Genomic DNA, 22,594 nt, shown 5'->3' on the forward strand with positions numbered 1-22,594 from the left:
ATAAAACTTAAAAAGGGATTTCTAGATGAAATTTGAAATCTGACAATTAATTTTGGTCTAGTTTATGATAGAACCAGAAAAAAAAAACAGCAGAAACTTGAGTATGAAACTTGAGTATGTAAAAACAATAGAAACTTGATAGCTATCTCAACGCCGCCTTAAAATACGTTATTTCTCCCCAGGCCCCTAGTGAAAAAAGTTATTTTTTATATTTTTAAAATAAGTAAATGTTTCCTGATGATAATAATAATAAAAAAAAATTCTGGGGAATTATTGCAAGGTTTTAGAGCATGTTTCTATGCACTGTGAGTATAAAAGGTCGTTTTATGCGTATAGGGAATGCATGCCGCTGGTAGAAACTTAAAAACATAAAACTATAGTTTTATGAATTATAATTACATGAAAACCAGAATTAAGATCTCTTAAAATCATATTTGAAAGAATTGAATCTTTAATCATACCTAATAGCTTATTAAAAAGTAAATCTCCGGATCCCATTGATCCAGGGATTTTGCCTTTTTTTTTCTCACTGTCGTTATGTCTCTAATACTTTATTACATGAAGTATAAAGCATCAAACTTTCGCGGATAATTCACAGAACTTTAACCAAATTCTAAAGATCGCTTCCGCAAAATACTTATAAATATATAAACTTGATACAATTTCTTAGGAAAAAATTTTTTCATCGAAGAAAACATCCACAAACTTCTAGAACGGATGCTTTTCACCTCCTAAAAATATTTTTTCCCCCCTTTATACAATAGCTTGAACGGCAATTTCAACAGTATTCGAATACTTAAGCTCGCACAGAAATAATAAAGAATTTATTTTTAATGTCTTTCAGATATCTATATTTTTCAATATAATTTCGACTATAGAAAATATCTAACACGCTTTCAAACATTTTCATCTATCTGCTTTCGACATGCTTCTGTTTGCTTTTACAAATATTTTGAAATTCAACATGATTCCATGATTCAAATTTTCTGAGACATTTCTCAATGAAAACCCCTTCTTTTCATTTTGTATCTAGAATACTTTATAGTTGCTACAATGGTTGAAAGTGGTCTCTTGGTCACTGTATAAATATTTATTGTAACGATTTTACAAAAACATCAGCACGACATTGGATTTTTGTCAATTTAAAGTTACCTCCTGTGAAAATCAAAAAGCATCACAATGTTATAAGAAATGCTTTATTAATAGAACGAAGTTACGTCGCCTAAAAACGACGCGTACTATGTTACCGCTCAAACCTTCGAGCGGCATCATCAACAATAGTAACTATGTTACTATTACTCACTCCTTACTGAGGAATCAAAACATTGTTGCTTTAATTACCTCATTACTTAGCTCAACTATTCTTTAATTAGTTTTGATCTTTATTCAAGAATGAATTCAAATGGGTTCTTCATTTAGCAAATATTCTTTTGTTTAGAAACTTTTCATCATTTCAGCTATTGAACTTATTCAATATTGAAACAAATTAAGCTTAGATACGCGTATAGCACTTCCAACAGCTTTCACATACGGGTGCAGTTCAACTTGTTCCATTAAAAATCGCTTAGATAACACATCTATCAAGTATTTACATGAATCGTTAGGATCTATTGTAAGGCAACTTATAAAAGGTGACTTTCCAGAAATGTCACTATTACTAGATAGAATGCATACCTCATTATTATAATTCATTTCTTCATCTAAGTTATTAACGTTAGAATATAGCGGTTCTCCAGTATGACTGTGGCTGAGAGGAAAACTGCTGGGTAATCTTACAATTTTATCGAAGTCAATTTTTTCATTTAAGAGACGAGCGGATGTATTCAAAGCTTTAAATAAACTTTCTTTAGTCTCGTTACTGGAGGTTACTCGTCTAACAACCCTGCTCATTTGCTCGTGTGTCGCTTGAACACAATCGCGTGATTGGAAACTATTAAAAACGTCTTTACAACAATAATCGACGTACGTTGAAACATCATTTATATACTGTAAATCGTTTAAGGATTGAGGAATACCATTGTGAAGTTTCTTTTTAACTTTATTCATATGTTTAAGTACCCAATCTTTCCATGATTCCACATTAAGAGGTAATTTAAAATCTCGCAACACTTTTACATTGATTTTCCCATTGCTATAAGAAATTAAATATACAGTCAGCTGCATGCTTGTATTGTACATAATTCTAACAAAGTTTAAAAGAAACCTTAAAAAATGAAATCGACCCACGAAGTTAAAATGAAGCTAAAATGAAGTTTAACATAAAAGTTTCAGATTACTTTTTTTAAAAAAGTAAAAATTTCTATATGTGAAATGCTTTGTCTTCATACATTAAAGTCCGTATATTGTATTAAAGTGGAGTACTCAGGGAAGGAATTCAAATGAAAAGATCTTCTTAGAGACACCAAAATCATCCATAGGCCCAAATTGTAAAAGCAAAAGATCAACTGAATTAATTTACTCTTATGTCAAGTCTCTACTATGCCGACCCACTAGTGTCAAAATGAGTTAAGGATTTTCTTCACAACATAGGTCACAATTAAGTTTGTGAAAAAAGTGACTTCATAATTAACATACACTGTTGTAAAAAATGACCAAAAACTACTTTGAGCTGACCCGAGAAAACTGCTTTGACAGGGTGAAACTACAATGTTTCCTGACTCCAAAAATGTAAAATTTGAAATCTAACTATTTCGTCCGAGAAAATAATTTCGATTTTTAGTTTTTAGTACTTTGCACAATAGGGCGAAATGACAGCTTTTCAAATTTTGCATTTTTACAGCATTCAAAAACTCTTCAAAATAAGCATTTATTACTCCAAAACATAACTGTCTAAAATTCACTTGAATAATAGTTTATTCTGACACAACTGATATAGTTTTTCATTAACAAGATGGAAATAATAAACACTTTCTTAAATAATTCTTTTAGTTATTCTAAGCCAAAACACAAAAACAACCTCTTGATTCTAAACACATAAAGAGCAAATGGTACATAAAATAAATTCTTCTCAATATTTGATTCTTAACAAATGCTTGCTGTTGTAGTCCACAACACATGAAAGAAGCCTCTTTGCATACTCAGGATGATTGCGGTCTCCTTTGTATCTCTGCCAATGTGAGCTGAAATTATGATGCATTGATTCTGTTGCCTGCTCACTAAAGATCCCCAAGGGAGCTTTTTTGATCTCAATGAATTGCTTCACATGGAAGAAAACAGCATGAACTTTTGGAGTCACACTGATGTTCATGATTGCCAAATATGAGTCTCTGAAGCGATCAATTTTTTCAGAAAAGTCATCCTCCAGAACCATACCAAAACATGCTGTCACCACAGACTTAAATTTTCGAAGGGCATCAATGATTCCAAAGACTTGAAAAGCAGACTCAGTCTCTGCAATTCTTTGAAGGAGGTCAAGATTGCTGAGAAGCTTGTGACAGGCATTCCCTGCAAACTGCCCACCATGGTATGGTTCTTGTTGAATGTGGAGAGCTGAGGGCCACTTGACAACATTGGGCCGAACTTCTGTCATGGCTTTGTACATGTGATTGACCACACCAAGGAGAAGATGGAGTTCCATTGGTGGTATGAGCTCCAAGATGGGTTTGTTTTCAGAACCAGATAGCAAAGGCTCATGCACTACATTGCCAAAAGATCTTGCCTTTTTGATATCACCACCAGACTTAGCAAACTCTTGATAACAGGCAACAAGTGAGCCTAGTGTTCTCAAAGATCCTGATTGAGAAAGATGCTTTGATTCTGTGTTGCACCAAGAGCAAGGGTGAGTACTTGCATGGCTCTGAAGGCCACAAAGGATGTTGGCAAGTTTCATGTCGCATGAGACAACAAAGTTGACTTTGTCTAACTTGATTAAAGACAAGATCTGCCTCACATTTTCAAAGTTTTCTGGTTGTCCTTCTGATAAAGCCACAAGCATTTGACGCTTTACACTACTGTCTTTGGCAGTCCTCTGAGTTAAAAGTTTTTTCCGTGGTGGTGACCTTGAATCACAGTGAGAATCCAACTCCATGATGCCAAGAGAAACTTTCAGAAATCCTCCACCTCCATCAATTCCCAACTTGACAATATGATTCTGGAAAACTCTTCGAGAAAGCAGGACTTCATTCAAAAGCTCGGCAAGATCCTTGCAATGCACAACCACAAAGTCAGTGGAGTGACTCTCTGATAAAACTTGGATGCTGGTTTGAGTAAAAAACTCAGACAACTGTTTGCCAATGGCTTCAAACTTAGCTAGAAAACTAGTCTCCACAATCTTGGTGTCACTGACTCTGTTGATGGTTGATGCCAATTTCTTCATGCCAAGGTTGGACAGTCCTGTGTTTAGCTGAACTTGTACAAGATCTTCAGTTTTGATGCTGGGTTCAGGAAAAAGAGCTCTTGCACTTGAGCTTCCTAAAAATGAAATTATATTAACACTTTTTGTAATTTTAAGTTTTAAAATTAAAGGTATTCCCTCTGAACCTGCCATCTTTATATGTATATATAAAAGTATCACCTGTTTTAACTCTAAGTGGTGGGCCGCCTTTAGGATGCGATATTTTGGCAGTACCACCAGGTGTGGAAGGTTTAGTAGAGATGACTTGAGTAGCTATTTGCTCTGCAGCGAGTGGATCAGCTGTAGCTAGCTGCTTGAGATTCTCTCTAAAAGTGAATGGAGTGCACTGATGTGGCAGACCTCTTCCAACTAGACTCAAACAATCACCACATCTTTGAGGGGTACAATCTTCCACAGGTTTAGAATAGTCCACTGGGCTCTTCTCATTCAACTTCAAATGTCCAACTTGACAAATAAGACAGTTGCAACCTTGATCTCTTGTTGGTGGTCTAACTTTTATAGATGAGAAAGGAAACAAAGGTGGCAGGTTAACATCTTTTCCTTCATCTTCTCTCCGAATAATTGTTCGACATGAGTCACAAATGCCTCTTGGCACTCTGGTATCAGTCAAATCAAGACTTGTATGGTAATGCTTGAGGATCTTTTCAACAAGGAACTGTGTCAACTCTCGAGAGCACTTCTTCAGACACAAGACACAGACAGATTTCCGACAATCTTCATGATTTTTTGAAAAATTTGGCATTTTGAAATTTTTCTCACACAACTGATAAGTGAAACACTTTAAATAAACATGTTCACTGCCAATTCCCGGAATTTTTAGCTTGTTTACAATTTTGATGCAAAACTTAAAACAAACATGTTCACTGCCTATTCCCGGAGTTTTTAGCTTATTTACAATTTTGATGCAACAAAATGTTTATAATATAGTTCAACCATGAAATTGTAGGTAAAATTTTATCTTCTGAGTTAAAATAAATACAAATTATACTTGCTATATAGACTGTTATGTTTTAGAGTAATACATGCTAATTTTGGAGAGTTTCTGAATGCTGTAAAAATGCAAAATTTAAAAAGCAGTCATTTTGCCCTATTGTGCAAAGTACTAAAAACTAAAAATCAAAATTATTTTCTTGGACAAAATAGTTAGATTTCAAATTTTACATTTTTGGAGTCAGGAAACATTGTAGTTTCACCCTGTCAAAGCGGTTTTCTCGGGTCAGCTCAAAGTAGTTTTTGGTCATTTTTTACAACAGTGCATATGTTAAGAGGAATAGCCTCAAGCATTTTATAAAACAACTACAAGCACAGCCTATTATAAAAGCTCAGACTCACTAATCATCTAAAGAACGTATAATCTATCTTTCAACAGCATTAAAGAACGTTCAATCAATGTTTATTAAAATCTTATCATTTCCAAATATATTCCTATACTGTCACACTAGGCCAAAAAATTTTAATTTCTACCCTAAGTAGGCTAACCAAGAAAAATGGATATTGTCTTTGAATTAAGCACCCCAAAATTGCTTAAAAACAAAGATAATCTGCAACAAGATGTTTGTGTAAGAATCAAAAAATAGATTAATATAAAAATTACTTACACTTCTGATTCTCCATCAAGAAAATATAACAATTTTACAGCGTAAAAAACAAAAGCAGCAAGATATCCTTCCAATAGAAATTTCACATTCCATGATGAAACATGATATGAAAACCCAAATTCAAGATATTTTACCAAGAAACAAACGATCTTTAAAACAGCATCTATTTAAAAACATTTTGAACATATTAATTGAATGTATAATTTTTACTTTACGCTAAATTATTCATTAAACATGACTTTAAAAACTACTGCTTTTTCAAATAATTAAATACTGAGTTGATAATATTAAATTACTTCAATACTTTAGTAAGTATTTTAGGCGCTTATTTAAAATTTCCTATCTGTTTTCTTTGTAAAGTTTCTTGTATAGCTTTCTCTCTAATGTGAGGCATTTTGTTGTTCTCTGTGAAGTGGCCAACACTAATCACCTATCATGTTGATATACAAATGTCACTGCTTTTGCTTCTCCATCTCTTTCATGTCCTGCTCTTCACTCACATCGCCCAAGCTTATAGGAAAAAAGTCGAGATGGTTGTGCAAGAAGTGGAATTTAAGACAATCCATCATCATGTCATTAGATAACCAAGAGTTTTGAACTTGATAAGTTCTTAGTTTTTACAAACTTATTTATAACCATATTACTCAGTCTAGAACCACCCAACTCTATAATTTTCTTAGTCAAATCACTAAATCATTCAACTCAGCTTGTGTAAACAATTGGTGTTTTAAATTTTCTGAAGAACTAAATTTGGAACTGGATTGCAAAACCCTATCAATAGACTGGAGTTGCTCAGAGATAGAGAATATTGGTTCAAGTTTTACTGGTTTTTCAACTAAAGTAAGGTTAGGATAGACAATCGCTAACTAATTTTTGGAGTTATACCCAAAAACATCAATGCTACCTAAAATAAATAATAATTGTCTGAATGATTTTTTTAGTTCTCTTCATACCATGGATACTGCAAATTTAAAAGTTTTATTCTCTTTCTTATAACATTTCCTAAGATTCTCAACACAAACAGCATATTTTGCAAGGAACCCAACATTTGTCCATATTACTGATTTCTACACCAAAATATACAAAGTATATTTCTTTTAACTAAGTCAGTAATACTCCTTTGATATTTTTTTCGCTACTAAGTCAACAGATAAATAACAAAAAGTCTTAAGAGAGTTTTTACAACCACAATTATCCATACTTAAAGTGTAAATTAAAAGCACAAAAGCTGAACACTGCAATCCAAAGAAACAAGACGAAAACAAACAGTAATGCCATTTATCAGAACTAGATTGTGAGTTATTGATGGGTAATTGAAAACCAAACAACACAGGAATTAGGTAAAAATATTCCAAAGGTTTTTATTGTTGACCTGTGTAATGTGAATCAGAAAATATACTCTTCACTTTCATTTAAGACAATCATCTGCACCTAACTTTTTGCTCTTTTGTAAAAATTGGAAAAGAATTCTCCACTTTAAGGTTCAAACGTTGTTTCTTTTAAGAATATTTTTGAACTTTTGTTAGTGTTTTTTTTAAAGATTCTGATGTGTCATCAGATCATCAGATTAAGATGCAGATATTTTCAAGAGCTGCTAAAGAGGTTATTACAAATTCAAAAGCAAAAAGTGTCATCACTCTAAGGAAATTTAGTTAATTCTAAACTTATTACTTTTTTTACTTAGTTTGTATAAAAAGTTCTACTGTTAACTGAAATATTTATCTGGAAAATTATATATGAAAAATTAAAACAAACTTATGTAAAAAGAAAAATAACTATTAAGATAGCACTTTATTTAGCAGAGGGAAGAGGGGTCTGCAGAATGTTCCACTCTGGCTCTCAGCATCTCATTTATAACTCTAACTTTAAAGAAACAAATTATTGCTCTTATCTTACAAAATAAAGTACAGAACAATTTATAAAAGCATTATTCTTTAAGTAAACATTTGACAAAATCTTTAGTTAAAGCAAAATCCAATATTATTTTTTTAAATCCCAAAATTTATCTAACAACAAAGATTTTAAAAAAAAACAACAACTTACAGTCAAATTCCAAATCAACAATAACAGATGTTAAAAGCAGCTGTAACTCATCAATCGAAAAACTTATATTCAGTTTCAGCTTTTCAATCATTTTTTTTGCAAGAGTGCTCATTTTATTTGGTGAAGGGGTCTTCTTTCTGCAAAGTTTTGTATCATCTCTATAAGCAAACTTCATCTCTTCTGGAAGCACAACTGAAGCCTTATGATATGGAAGAGCTCCTTCGTTTGACCACCTTTAAAAATTAATTTTTTTTAATTCTGAAAAAATAACTTTTAAAAACATTTTAGATTTTTGAAGTTAAATCTACCAAATTAAAGTTTGTTTTGATTTAAATCTTTCAATTTGTGCCAAGTAATTGGTACAAATTGTACAAATTGGTAGAAAAGTAATTGATACAAATTGTACAAATTGGTACAAAAGTAATTGGTACAAATTGGTACAAATTGGTACAAAAGCCAATTGAAAAAATATTAAATTAAAAAAAAAAAAAAAAAAAACTCAAAAGAACAACAGACAAAATGAATAAAAATGAAAAAAAAAAAAACACCTTTACACCTAAAGCATACAAACTCAATTAAGTTGCATTACTTGCATAATTATGACTAAAAGTAATACTTTAAAAGTTATACCTCAACAAATCTGTTATAAGAATGGGTTCTTTAAGCACCAATAGGCCTAAGTAGCAAAGTATCAATGTATGCTGCTGTGAGAAAAATTTTTCTATTTTTTTCAAATCAAAGTTTGGTTGATGTGATATAATTTCCTGTTCTTCTTGCTGCTGTGGAGATTCTTGCGAAAGATTGTTTTCTATCATCAAACAAGTAAAAAAACTAAGTAAAGCTTTTTTATAATTAAGCAAATTTTGAAAAGCAATTACTTTTAATGTAAATTTAAAACTAATAAAATTTATAAAATTAAAAACAACTCAGTTACTGAATGAAGATCAAGCAAAAATGACTTTAAATTTTTTTACTAATGCATTGATATTTAAATACTAGAACATGGAAACACAAAACTGTCAAAATTTCTTCAATTTTTTACAAAACTTTTTTATGGAGTAAATATTTACAACAAGCATAATAGATTAAAATCTGTGCAAACTGATTACACTATTTTTTCGATCACTGATCAAAATAATGAAATAGAACCAGAAGAAACAAAAATATTTTAAAAATAAAAACACTAGCAATAAAGAATTATCTCACTTTTTCGAATTTGTCAAAATAGGTACTATGTTAATTTTTGGTCAATTTTTGTTCTTACAAAAGTTTAAAAAAGTTGTAAATATATGCTTTTTTCTTTGATTTGCATATGCAAAATATGGCGGTTCATAAAAGTTCTTTTTTTGAAAGTTGCAACTCCAGTGATTTCATGTAAAGCGGTATGACACAAAAGTATGAAATCCAAAAAAAAACTGAAATTGGATAATACCTAAACCCTCCTCCTTGATCATAAAGTTTATACCATAGCACAGCATAGCTTAGAAATAGTATGTTGTTACAGATGACTTATACTCAACTATTATCATCAATTAAATTGCTCTTAAAAATGATTACTTCAAATGCTTACTATAAATGCTTTATTAAAAAATATAAGAAAAGCTTCTAGTGTAATTCATGTAAAATGGTTATTTTTTTGTGTAAAATATAAGTTAATTTTAAAAATCACCAACTATTTCAGTTGAAAGTTTTTAGTTAAAGAAAATTTGTTCACTTTTTTGACTGTTGGCTTTGTTCAGTTTTTTGATTGTAGCTTCACGTCTCTCAGAACTGAAAACTTTCAGTGAAGCTCTTGTAACTTCTTTTACCCCATTCTACCATCTGAATGTGATACATGAACATTGACATGACAAACAGTGTGGTGACTATGGCTAAGATGTCATCAGCACTTAGGTTTCTTACTAGAGGAGCTACATATACAGTGTCACTCCATTTCATCATGAGGTGAGACACAGAAAAGCCAAATAGTACCTGGAACTTGGTTCCTTGTTCTTGCATCTTTGATGTACGAACAGTGTCAAATTTATTTATTTTAAGTGAGGAGGCTAGCTTAGCAAGTAGAATGTTCTCAGAATGTGCGAAGAATGGATTTTGCTGAATGCAGTTGTGAACAACCTTGCTTGCCTTAATGTTCTAAATTAGTTTGTTTTTTGTTTTTTTTATCGAAAAGAAGAGATAATCTGGACCATTGATGGTGAGTTTCATTAGGAACCATATTAGAACATAGGTATCAACAATGTAAGAAGTTAAAATGGTCAGCTCTTCAAAAGTTTCTATTGTGGAAGCATACAGCTGACATACACAACATGCAGTGGTCTGCTAATTACCCTGACAACATGGTCTGAGCCTAAGTACTTTTAGGTCCTTGGGAAATTCTCCAGTGATTAGTGGTAATACTATTCTCCACATGTATCTCTGATCAATAGACAGATTTTTCCAAACATTCTCTGGCATTGTTAAAAGAGGTTCAGATAGACCAAATCACTTAAAATGCACAATAGGCATCTATGTAACAATTGGCAACAACATAACTATTGGCCCTGAAAAATTAATTGCACCTGATGTTGGTCTATCAAATTTAGCTATGAGATGTTCGAGGGGCAATTCATTTGCATGCATTTGTCACTGTAGAGCTCAAATAGTTGCACTTTTTGATGATTGATGTCTTCCTCAGTACCAATGTTGGTATTTGTTCCATCACAATCTAGTGCTTCAATGTCTTCAAGGCAATATTTACTTTCTAGGAAATTCAGGATGCACATGGTAATTGTTTGTGCTTTTCCATTTTCAAAGGTGACATGACTTAAGAAATTTCCATCAGGCAGACAAACTAGTGAAGCATGTTCCTCTGTTTTGCTGGACTGATAAAACTTTCCATCCATTTGGTTTTGAAGGAGAGTGGCACCTTTCTTACCATCATAGCACCACCACCAAACACTGTTAGTGCTTTATCTACTTCTTTAAGTTACACCTCTCAAACCATGTGCTTGTTGATGATCTCAGGAATGTAGTAACTGTTGATGATCTCAAGAATGTAGTGTTACATTTATAATTGCTAAAGCAGCTCTATCTGAAATATTGTTACTTACTGTTGCTTCTGCCACATCTCCAAGATATTGTCCTTGTTTCTTCACCAGCAGTGTCATGGTAGTAGACTACCTTTTATAAGTAGAAGGATCCAGGACAAAATCTTCTTCAGCTTTTGAGCTGTCTTTGTCTTCATCACTAAGACCTCTTCCATCATCGTTATTTCTTTCTGGTATTGATGAAAGTGCAGTAACTCTTTTCTTTTCAGCAGCAGCTCTTGTAAAAGCAAGTTTATGTTTTACCTCTTTTCTTGTAACTTTCTTGAAGCCTCCTTATCAATTATGGAAGTTATTGCCATGTGTCTCACAGAATGATGATCTTCAAGTAATTTCACTTCAAGTTTAGGAACCTTCTTACCATCTACTATTTCAAAGAGAAGTGACCTTTAATCAACATCTCTTTTTTCTGAATAAAGGATGAACTTGGCGTCTTTGCAAATGCATCCAGAAATTGCCTTTTAGATGGTATTTTCTGCAGGATCAGGCATTTCAAGTACACTTTAGTAACACAATCCTTAATTAAATCTTTGCAAACTGTAGGTAAACCAGCTAGCTTGTATTGATGTAGTACTTACTTCAAAACAATTTCTGCAATAACATCATTATCAGGTTACTTCTCAGTCAAATTTTCAATAACTCATCATTGCTTTTGAAAAATAAAACACTTTCCAAAATTCAGCTCAGTTGGCAAGATGATCAGAGGTAGATCCACTGGTTGGCCAAATGTCATATTTTCAGAAGGACAATTAAAATTAAAAGGCAATTTCTAGATGCATTTGCAAAGACACCAAATCCATTGCCATTTCTGCTCAAATGATTATTATTCAGCTATTGCTATCACAAAGTTAAAGCACCTCACAAGAGTAATGAACAATCTAAAATTCAATTCAGTCCAATATTGCGAGGTTGACAAATAAACAATGGAAAAGCTCTAAGCTTGTTATGACTGTGAATTGAAATTCAGTTCCAGCATTTTAGTTCCTAAAAAAAAAAGGAATTAATTTAGTTATATAAGATTCTGATTCATCCCAAATAAGTAAAAATTTTAGGCATACTTAAAAACAATTTAATTGATTATTGTTGCATATAGGTGACTATACTGCGCTATAGTAAAAACTTTGCAATTGAGGAGCATGGTCTAGATATTGTTTAATTTCATTTCTTTTTTGATTTCATTATTTGGTACCATACTGCTTCACATGAAAGCACAGGAGTTGCAAATTTCAAAAAAAAAAAAAAAAAGAACAGTCCTAATGTAAAAGCTTAGGAACTGAAATCCAGGTAAAATATACTGTAACACTATCTTGTAGAAAATTTAATTTCAATTCGAATGGTTGTACTCATGGTATACTTTTTTCAAAATTAATGTAAAAATTATATATCTTACAAAACTTATTGCTCAATTAATTGATCAATTACTTTAATTCTCCATAATAAGTTACTTTATATTCTCAATTGCTTTATATTCTCCATAAGTAATAGAGTGTCTATGTGGATTTGATTAAATTTTCTGTAAGTGTTCGCTCCAGTTTCTGTTTATTTTAAGCCAAAGAAAATAAAATCAAAAAAAAATTCACTAACTAATCATTCACATTTAAATTGTCATCAAGTAAAGTTGTGCAATGAAGAAGATATAGAGATTGCATTAGCTGATAAAATACCTTAATTAGAGAAGCTACATTCAAATATGGTATTCAAACATGGCTTTCCCTCCTCAACATTAGTTTGCAAAAAAAAAACAATAATGAAAGTTTCAAAGGATCAGGTTTAACAACAGTACTCTCACAGCAAATAGAAACAATAATGATGCATGCATTTAAGTACTTTTGTAAATAGAGCTATGGTTTAACTTAAATGGAGTTCATATGTAGCAAACCTTCATTGTACAAATCAATCAGACATATTAAAAAATGGCAGGTCTGGCAAAGACTATGCAACTATAAACTGATGGTCAAAAGAAATCTCCACAAGAAAAACTTACTAAAAACTTTAAGCCTGCCAGAGCTGCTTTTTACACGCAAGAAATAATTGATAAATATTTTGAAGTTCTCACTAAATAATATGAACTGTCTGGAATAACATCCAGTTCATAAATGGAATTGTGATAACTGATGGTTCCTTTTACTTTTCCCTGGTGATCAAGTAAAAGCAACCATCGTGTGCAGAAAAGGAGCCCAATTGAATGGGCTCTAGGTGGTCTAACTGGTATTGAATATTTAATTTAAGATTTTGGTTGGATAAGCATGAGATTTATTGAATGGTTGAAGGAAGAGTTTTATCCAGAATGCAAAGTAAATGGTGGTACTTATAATTTACATCTATACTTTTTATGCAACTCATGTCAGCTTGGCAGTGGTGTTGCTGTTATGAAAATATTTTTTATGTTTGTGAATCCTAATTTGTCTACCAGCTCATTCATCTTAAATTCTACAGCCATCATACAAAGGTGTCTATTACCATGTTAAACAAGTGTCGAAGACAGTAAAATGCTAGAACTTAGATTTAGTAATTTTCCATTTGTTGTACAAACAGGTTTATGAGAGTGATAAGTGTTGATCAAATTTTTTAATACTGGGTTATTTTCACTCAACAAAAACAACATCAACAGCCATTAGCTCAGAACATTTCATTTCAAAAAGAAACTGGAAGACTAAGGTAACTTTGTTTAAACTTTAAAATCTTGTCATCTGAAAACTCAATCAATGTAAAGTAAATCACATTTGTAAACTGCTTTGACTTCCAAGTATCCCCTCCTGCAGTGATAAATGCAGAATGTTGTTTCCTAATATCACCAAAAGTTCTAGGTTGGCCACAGTTTTGGAGGTTTGAGGATGAAGCATCACACCAGCAACATGGGTGTTTACTGCTATGGGATTGAATATCAAAGAATGTTTGCCAGCTTTAGGACACAAGAAATGACCAATGAATCCATGAGGTATTTTTCTTGCACTTGAATCAAGTCAAAAATAGCTTTCACATTGTGATAATTCTTGGAAGTGCTTTGTGAAAGTGCTACCATTACTTGCTGCCAGACACTGTCATATTTTTTTCTGCACTGAGTTTTGTGGCAGTATTTAAAATAGGCTAAGTATTTGTTATCTATACAGCTATTCATGAAAGTTTAAACGATTGCAGAATTTTCAAATCTAATCTTCAGCTTTTCTTGAATAAAAATCTAACGGAAATAGATATCAAAATAATTATTTTTCCAAATTGGTAAATAGGTTATTTGTTAATAGAATTAAAAAAAGTAGGTTTTGACTCATTACTGTTTACTCAGAAATTTCATTAAAAGGTAGGTGATACAAATTAAGAGGTTTCACAAAAGTTTAAACGATTTTATTTAGGATCAATTATTTGCTAATTAATTGATAAATCCGCTGCAAAAAAAAATTTCGCAGCGAATTTATCAATTAATTGGCAAATAATTGAGTAGTTTTTCAATCAAAAAATTCATCACAACATCATCAGGTAGCTTTTAATTCATTAAAAATCAACTTAAAATATTGTGAATTTCAAATTAATTTCAATTGCGTGCAAATGGGTCGAAAATCAGTTTCTAGTGACATTAAATGGCAAGTTATTGGTATGGCGCCGACAAAAAATCACACAAACGTTCAAATAGGCAAAATACTTAACATTTCTGAATATTGCATTAGAAAAACCATCAGAATCTGGGAATTTACCAAGGACGTCTCTGACATGCCGCGTACTGGGAGACCATCCAAACTCAGCAACCGTGACAAAAATGGTATATTCAGAATGAGCAGGGAAAACCCCAGACTCAGCTACAAAAAAGCTAGCACAAATTTTCAATGAGTCAAAAAAAATCCAAAAGTTAGCAGAGAGCTCGTGAGACAAACATTGTCGGACAAAGGTATTGGAACGTACATAGCTGCTAAAAAAAACCTATTCTTTCAATCACGGATAAAAGTAAACGACGAGTGTGGTCTAAAGAAAGGCTGGACTGGTCTGTAGAACAGTGGGCAAAAGTTATTTGGAGTGATGAAGCTAACTTTCAAGTTGTAAACCGCAAGAGAAGAATCTATGTCAAAAGATTTGCAACTGAGAAATATTCAGACAGGTTTTTGCAACATCGTCAACAAGGCGGTGGAGGTTTGGTTGGCATCTGGGGATGTTTTTCTCACAAAGGTATAGGCTTCTGTGAGCTGTATGAAGGCCGAATTAATCAATACACCTACAAGAACACATTGGAAACGTGTTTAGTTCCATCAATCAGACACTTGTATGGCAGAAGCAAGCAATTCATCTTTCAACAAGACGGGGATTCAGCTCATACAGCACACTCAATCAAAGAATATTTTTTGAAAAAAAAGTTCAATATGATGCCCTGGTGCCCTAGATCACCAGATCTCAACCCAATTGAAAATATTTGGTCTTGGATCGACAATCAACTGACATACCATGAAATACAATCAACTCAGCATTTAAAGCAACTTTTGAATGAGTACTGGCTGAAGGTACCTCGCGTGATGTGCATGAAATTAGTTGAATCAATGCATAAACAAGTTTATCTTTGCTATAAAAACAAAGGAGGACACTTCAAATATTAATTTCACTTTTTTTTCATTTTTTGTTCGAATGTTGCAATTCATTTAAACTTTTGTGCTTCTTATTTTTCCTATAAGATTTTTTGTAATAGCTTTTTTCTAACCAAATATTAAAATTTTTATAACATGTTCATATTCATTTTAAAGCTAATTACTTTTTCTTTAATAAATAAAAAAAATTAAGTCGTTATCATTTTACAGTTTTTCTTTATTAAACAAAAACCAAACATACTTGATAAAAATTCTGCAATCGTTTAAACTTTCGTGAATAGCTGTATTATTACTTATATTACTATTTTTTATTTGACTTACTAACTTGTACCAATTAATTTCTTGTTTACTACTTTTCCCATTTAGAAAAGTAATTCTTGTTAAAAATAAGCTTGGGATGCTGAAGGCTCTACTTTTAAAGAAACACCTTTTGATCCACCCATATTTAGTATCAATGGCTCTGGAGATTTATAAATAATATTACTATGTAAAATAAATATTAGTTTGTGGAAATTTTAAAAACTAGAGAATATTTTTATGATGTATAAACTAGCATCTAAGTTGTCAAACAAAGTTTTATTTCAGAAAAAATAGAAATACTTGCCAAATATTTTAGTGCTTTATGATAGTCTATATGGAGTAATTTAGACTTAAACTTCTTGAGTAACAAAGAAGTATTTATTTGGTGTGAAAAGACAATTTGTTTTTATGTTGAATTTACCTTGCAACTTTCTCCGCTTTTCTACACTTTTTGGACATTTTTGGGATTTTCTCCTTTTAATGTAAGGTGGGATGACACCTATCTTTTTAAAATTTCTACCACCTTCATGATTTTTTTTTTTCAGCTCCATGGTCAAAGGTTCACCATCATAAAAAGCAACTTTCATTTCACGTAAATAAAAAAACCAGAGATCACCAACAACATTCTAAAGAAATATCAATTGCAATTGATTTTATTAACAAATAATTCATTTTGTTTAAAATTATCTATATAAAGATTTGTAATTTTTTTTTTTTGTTAAAAAACTTTAACTTAAGGATTTGTTTTTATGGAGAGGGCATGTCCATATAGCCCATATACAAAAAAGACTGAGATTTTTTAAGTCACAAAGTTATTCTAGAGTAAAAAATTATTACATATTTTCAGAAAAAAAAAAAGAAAAAAAAAAAGACATATTGATGCTAAAATACATTAATGAAAATCTTTTTTTTTTCTGATGATGTATTTTTTAAATATTAAAGTTTCATCATAGGCAGGTTTGGTACAGCTGCTAGTAGGTCATTTAAATTTAAACTAAACTTTGCATATTTAAACTTCTTTCAGTCTCATTTAAATTCAAACAGTCTTAATTAAATTTAAACAATTCACAAAATTAAAACATTAACTATAACTTTTTTCATGCAGATGATAAAGTTAATGCAGATGATAAAGCTAAAAAAAATATATATGCAAGAAAAATTTATTCAAATATACCTTAAGTTGTTGATCAAAGCCCATCTTTATGAGAGCTTCAACTTGAGCTTTCAACAAGTATTGGTATCCTTCATAAATAACCCAAGTCCGTCCAACATTGTGAGCTATAGAATGAAAAAGAATAAAAAAGAAGAAACTATATATTTGTGAAATTTTTTTTTGTATAGGTTGAGTAGGATAAAGTAAAGCTTTTGAAACCTTACGCATATTCTTTTTCCCAATTTTATTGCCAGTTTTTTGCTGTAGTTGACAATAATAATCTTTTCCATAACCCATTTCTTGTCTTGCTTCAACTTGTATTTCCTTTTTTTTTTTTTAAAAAAAAAAAAAAAAAAAAACTTAGTTACTCTAATAATTGAAGTATTTTGTAAATATTCTGGAAGAGCTTTTGTTTGTTATACTTATAAGACCTTTTATTATAATTTAAATCACCTCGTTTTAAATTTTTTCATTTTAATTTATCTTAATATAATTTCAAATTTGTTAAATAAATCAAATTAAAAACGTTTTAGAATCATTTTAAATATTATAAAATAAAGAGTTCAAACCTGAGACTGTGTACTACAACTAACACAATAATATTTGCCATCAAGATCATAAAATGTTTCTCCATCACAAACTTCACAGACTGGCATGTTAATTTTACGTTATACGGTGCTAATTTCAAAGTTAAATTAAATTTTTGACATTAGAAAATAGAAGTTCATTAAAACACAATGTAATGTAGCAGAATTCAATCAAATGCTAAAAAAAAAAAAGAGGTGATAAGAAAGTCTATTGACAGAATTACATTTTACAAGTTGTTTTCACAAATCTAATTCAGTGACTGAGAATCCTTGAGATCCTTGAATCTTTAAGATTTGGCAAAGACGAGGGCTCAGGAATAAAACCCTGCTTCCCGCATTTTTCTGTAATACGTATTCTCTTTTTCAAGGTTTGTGATTATTATTCGAAAAGCGATGTTGTGAATATTCCGAGAAATCTAATCAGTAGTAAACTTACGGAAACACGTTAAATAACTTCCATAATTAAACATAAGTTTACACTAGAATAGGGATATATCATCATTAATCGCCGTTTTTAAATGCTATCCGATGTAAGAATTGTTGCCTCATTAACTCAATTGTTGCACGTGCTGTATTAGGTGCTGCACCATCTTGCTGAAACAATATATTGGCGTTTAGTGGCAATTGCAGAAATAAAATTTTTTTGCCGCCCTATAACGTTCAAAAACAAAAAAGTAGGTATGTGCGTATGTGCGATTTACGGCACCGATTTTAAAGATAAAATCTGTGACCATTTTTTCACCGCGTGCTCGAGGTAGGTGTCGTATGGATGGATTTTTCTCGTCTTTTTTTTAGAATTTTATATTGAATTAGATAATATTTTAAAAGTAGAGTGTTGTAAGTTTACTGCAATTTATTTTTGTTTTGCACTTACTAACTTTTTTAGTGATTTCATTGCTATTGAAAACTTCATTCCTGTTCTGGAAGTGAATTGACATTGAAGGGATGATGGGTTTTTTTTCTAACTTTTGAACCAATTTTATTTATCTATTTTCTATGTACCTGCCAAATTTCATAAAAAAATAATGACACGCTCATATTCTATTTTTGCACGCAGTAAAGGTACCAAATATTCTTCTGTTGTAGAGGTTGGGGGGGGGGGGGGGATTCACAATTATGAGCATTTTGTGTATTTGACTTTTTTATTCATTAAAAAATTGTTTTCTTTAGAAAAATGAAACTTATTTAAAATATTGGTGATTTTTTAAAGTATTCAAAACGTGATTTACACACAAACACACACAAAAAAAACCATATTCTGTTATTAGTTGAATAAAAATATAACCGAGGCAAAGTAATGCGCTATAAACTAAACAATGAAGTTCAATTATAAAACCACCGTAAGCCGAACGCTAATTTTTTAGGTTGGTTGCAGTTTTCTCAAGCATTCCTTATAATGAATTTTTGTCACTTAAATGGGAATAACTTTTAGTAGAATCATTAGTTTTTTATGAAATTTTCACCATCGTAATACTGATTTAAAGCTCTTTAAAAAGTTGTATAATAATTAAATATTTGAATAGTTTAAAAATTTTTCACACATACCTAAAAAAAGGACTGTAAACCTTTTCGGCAGTAATGCCATAACAAAAAGTAAGTATACTTTTGTGAAATTCTGATTTCTAAAACCTGCAATTTTGTTTATTAACAAACTACTCAGCAATTCATTTACAGAGACTTGTAGACCACACTGCTACTTGGTCATCTAGAATATTTAAAAAGGAGAAAATAACTAAAAATTTAAAACTAGTTTACACGAGGTATTGATTATTCAACTGGCTCATTTGTTAATAAGCAGGTGAAAGTTGAAGAGGACCGAATAAGTATTGCTATTAATGAGTTTCTATTCTTTTCTTGTACTGTCCCCTCAAACAACATTATGCTAAAGAATCTGGAGAGATTATTATGAAAAACCACATTCTACTCTGAACTATCTTTGTGTAAGGTTTCAGCATTTTAAGAAAAATCTTGAGGTTATTACTCAATAATATTAAGACCAAACATACTGAAGTCACATTATGTTGCGCTTAAGTTAGAACGCAGAAAGACGAATAGCAAAGTGTCGACTTTACTGTTATCTCTAATTCTTTCTAAGCTTGAAGCTTAAGCGTTTTAATTTCCGAGCAAATGTTTTATCTTGAAATCGCTTTTTTTAAAAGCTACAAGTTCCGTTAAGAATTGACATATGGGAAGTGAAGAGACTAACAAGTTTTTGAGGAGGAAAAACTTGTCCTACAGAAGATAAAGGATATTTTAGGAGTAAATGATGATGTAGCAAAAAGTTAAGATTCCGGTTCTAATAATGGTGGAAACACTGTTCGATGAACTTTTGAAAACGATGAAACTTTTTAATATTTGTATTAAACTGAATTGATAAGAAGAGGCTATATAGAACATTTAAGAGGAGCTTGAAGATGTCAAAGATCAATCTTACTACAAACTGTACAGCAGAGTAGCTTAAAGACATTATTAAGAAACTACTTTACTACAAATTGTACAGTAAATGCATAGAATAATTTAGCAAGCGAAGTTACAAGTTCAAGACCGATAAATGATTTTAAAACAAGTTAGACAAAAGAAATGTAGAGCGCCGTGTTGAAAAGCCTATTCTTCCTTATTAATTACTCACTTCTCAGTGTGAGTACCGTAAAATTACAGTTGTTACGTCACTACTATAAAAAGCGGGTTCTGGCTCATTGACATTTTTGCGCAGACTCATTGACATTTTTGCGCAGGATTTTTTTTGCGTATTTCCATTTTTGTGCATTTTCATAATGAGATGACATTATGAAAAAAAGGATGTGAATGACTTAATTTATTCTTTGTAGTAGTTCAAGTATGGAAAAAGATGTTTATATTTTTCTCTTCGCGTTTCTCTAATTCTTTGTGCATGTTGTTTTTGTCGTTGTTCTTATAATCCATGTTTTAGTAAGAGTTTAGTATTGGTATGAATGGGTAAGGTATTTAATTTTTTAATTTTATTAATATAATTTTCATCAATTCTTTTTTTGTGATTATCATCGTGGAATTGTATGGCCATTCTGTGTAATTCTGGATCAAAAGTGTTTATTTCCTGTAGTTCGCTGTAAAGGAATTCCTCAAATTCTTCTTGTTCTGTAATACTCATTTTTATAACAAGAAAAAATTTATTTAAGTCATTTTAAAAAAGTTTTTTTTCACTGTATATTAGATCCTTTGGATCAATGGGAAATCTTCGATTTTTTAAGCGTAATAATAGACTTGTCCTAGAAGAAGGTAAAAGCTTCCGGATTGACCGACTTGAGCATCACCAGAGTTGAGCGTGACAACGAGTCTTCTACCAGCTGCAACCGTAGGCATAGAATCTGCTTCTGCGAAATTTCTGTAAAAAGAAATGGTGGTGGTGGAACCGATGGATGAAGTGGATTGATACAAAAGTCCAGTCGATTTGTTGTTGAAGGAAGTTAAATTTGAGCCGTTCCATGACGACAAATAAAAATCTTCCAGTCCGGATGAGGAAAAGAAGCATGTGCTGTCACCGTCATATCCTGGAAAATACGTGTAATTGTTGGTGTTGTACGGTGTCCAAGGAGTGAGAACAGTGCCGTTACCTGGAGGTAAATTCCCATCGTACATTCTAACTCTAGACTCCCACCAGTTTCCAGAGGCGCCAATGATGTGCATCTTGATGTATTTCAACGACACACCATTTTCTTTTCCGTTGGTGTTCATCAAAACGTATTCGCTGCCATAAGTGGTGTTGAAATATCGAAACGTTTTGCAGTACAGCTTGTAAAGAGGGATGGTTGCAGGAATGGAAGCAAGTGTGGAAATGAACGGTTGAATCCAATACGTGATAGCAGTAGCATTTCTGTTGACGAGTTGAATGGAGACGTCGTTTCTGAAAGGCATGTCCAACGTGAAATATCCTCCCAAGGAAGTGGTGTTAAACATGTTGCATCCCTGCAAAGAGTTGGCGTAAAAAGCTCCTCCTAAAGGAGAAAAAAGCAAGTCAGTGGCAAGTCCTGTTTGATCCACTCCAACTCCGTCAGTCACTTCTACATAATTCCCTACATTGATTTCTCCGTCAGTAAAGATTCGAATGAAAACTAGTCCAGGAACGTTTGTTCCAGAGGAGCTGTATAAAGCCAGCCACAATCTTCTCAGCACTCCGGATTTTCCAGAAAACGCAAACACAGGAGAAGTGGTTAGCGCCGCAACCGTCTGAGACTTAAACCCTAAACTGGTAAAACTGGATCCTGGAACGACACTGGTCAAACTCGATTTTTGCAACAGCAAGTCCACGTAATTTTTTGTCGATCCATCTTGCGCGTTGGTTGGATCAGTCACGTTGATCAATTTGTGAGAGTTCAAATCCAAATCTGCTGCAACTACAGTCGTTCCACCCGAAGCATGCGTGTCTACGTAATTTTTCGTAGCTGCATCCGAAGCTGATGTAGGTTCAGCTAAATTAGTCAATTTGTGAGAAGTCATGTTAATGTCGGTGTATGAAATAGTGTTGTAAGAGACTTTGGTGTCTACATAGCCTTTTGTCGCTGCGTCTTTTAAATTGGTAGGATCGCTCACATTGATCAACTTGTGTGAGTTCATGTCGATGATTCCAGTGATCGTACTGGATCCGTCTGTTTTAACACACTGACTCGAGCTGACGTCGACGTAATTTTTTGTGGCGGCGTCATGCAAATTGGTCGGTTCGTTCAAATTGATTGCCTTGTGAAAGTTCAAATCCAAATCTGCAGTTCCAACTACAGTTCCAGTACCACCTGTCACGTGATTGTCTACGTAATTTTTCGTAGCAGCATCGTGTGCGTTGGTAGGTTCACCCAGGTTGATGATTTTATGAGAGTTGTAATCCAAATCTGCAGTGATGGTGCTCGATCCGTCCGTTTTAATATAAACGTTGCTGGCTGA

The 22,594-nt window shown here is 32.1% G+C and overlaps 2 protein-coding genes across 3 annotated transcripts; both read right to left on the minus strand.

Annotated features, from left to right (window-relative positions):
• Positions 1 to 823: 823 nt before the first annotated feature.
• Positions 824 to 18,111, minus strand: LOC145190435 (uncharacterized). 2 transcript variants are annotated; one of them, XR_016453398.1, is made up of 10 exons: positions 17,915 to 18,055; positions 17,666 to 17,774; positions 17,321 to 17,420; positions 17,118 to 17,221; positions 16,365 to 16,569; positions 8,626 to 8,803; positions 7,996 to 8,228; positions 5,953 to 6,115; positions 1,218 to 2,131; positions 824 to 931 (listed from the first exon to the last, which is right to left on the minus strand). XR_016453398.1 is itself a non-coding variant. In XM_090090618.1 (9 exons), exons 2-9 carry the CDS (start codon positions 17,750 to 17,752, stop codon positions 1,471 to 1,473), a joined length of 1,731 nt encoding a protein of 576 aa, XP_089946744.1. In that variant the 5' UTR covers positions 17,753 to 17,774; positions 17,908 to 18,111; the 3' UTR covers positions 824 to 1,470. The 2 variants fall into 2 exon arrangements, 1 of the variants encoding a protein (XP_089946744.1); XM_090090618.1 differs by having other exon boundaries at positions 824 to 2,131; positions 17,908 to 18,111.
• LOC149887075 (uncharacterized) lies at positions 3,008 to 5,225 on the minus strand. Its single transcript, XM_090090460.1, has 2 exons — positions 4,514 to 5,225; positions 3,008 to 4,410 (listed from the first exon to the last, which is right to left on the minus strand). The coding sequence occupies exons 1-2, from the start codon at positions 5,094 to 5,096 to the stop codon at positions 3,008 to 3,010; spliced, it is 1,986 nt and encodes a 661-aa protein (XP_089946586.1). The 5' UTR covers positions 5,097 to 5,225.
• Positions 18,112 to 22,594: the final 4,483 nt, after the last annotated feature.

This window comes from Hydra viridissima, unplaced genomic scaffold, assembly GCF_058129835.1.
Source record: "Hydra viridissima isolate aposymbiotic clone 2 unplaced genomic scaffold, HvirCarnegie_v1 scaffold_6, whole genome shotgun sequence".
Taxonomy (NCBI): Eukaryota; Metazoa; Cnidaria; class Hydrozoa; order Anthoathecata; family Hydridae; genus Hydra; species Hydra viridissima.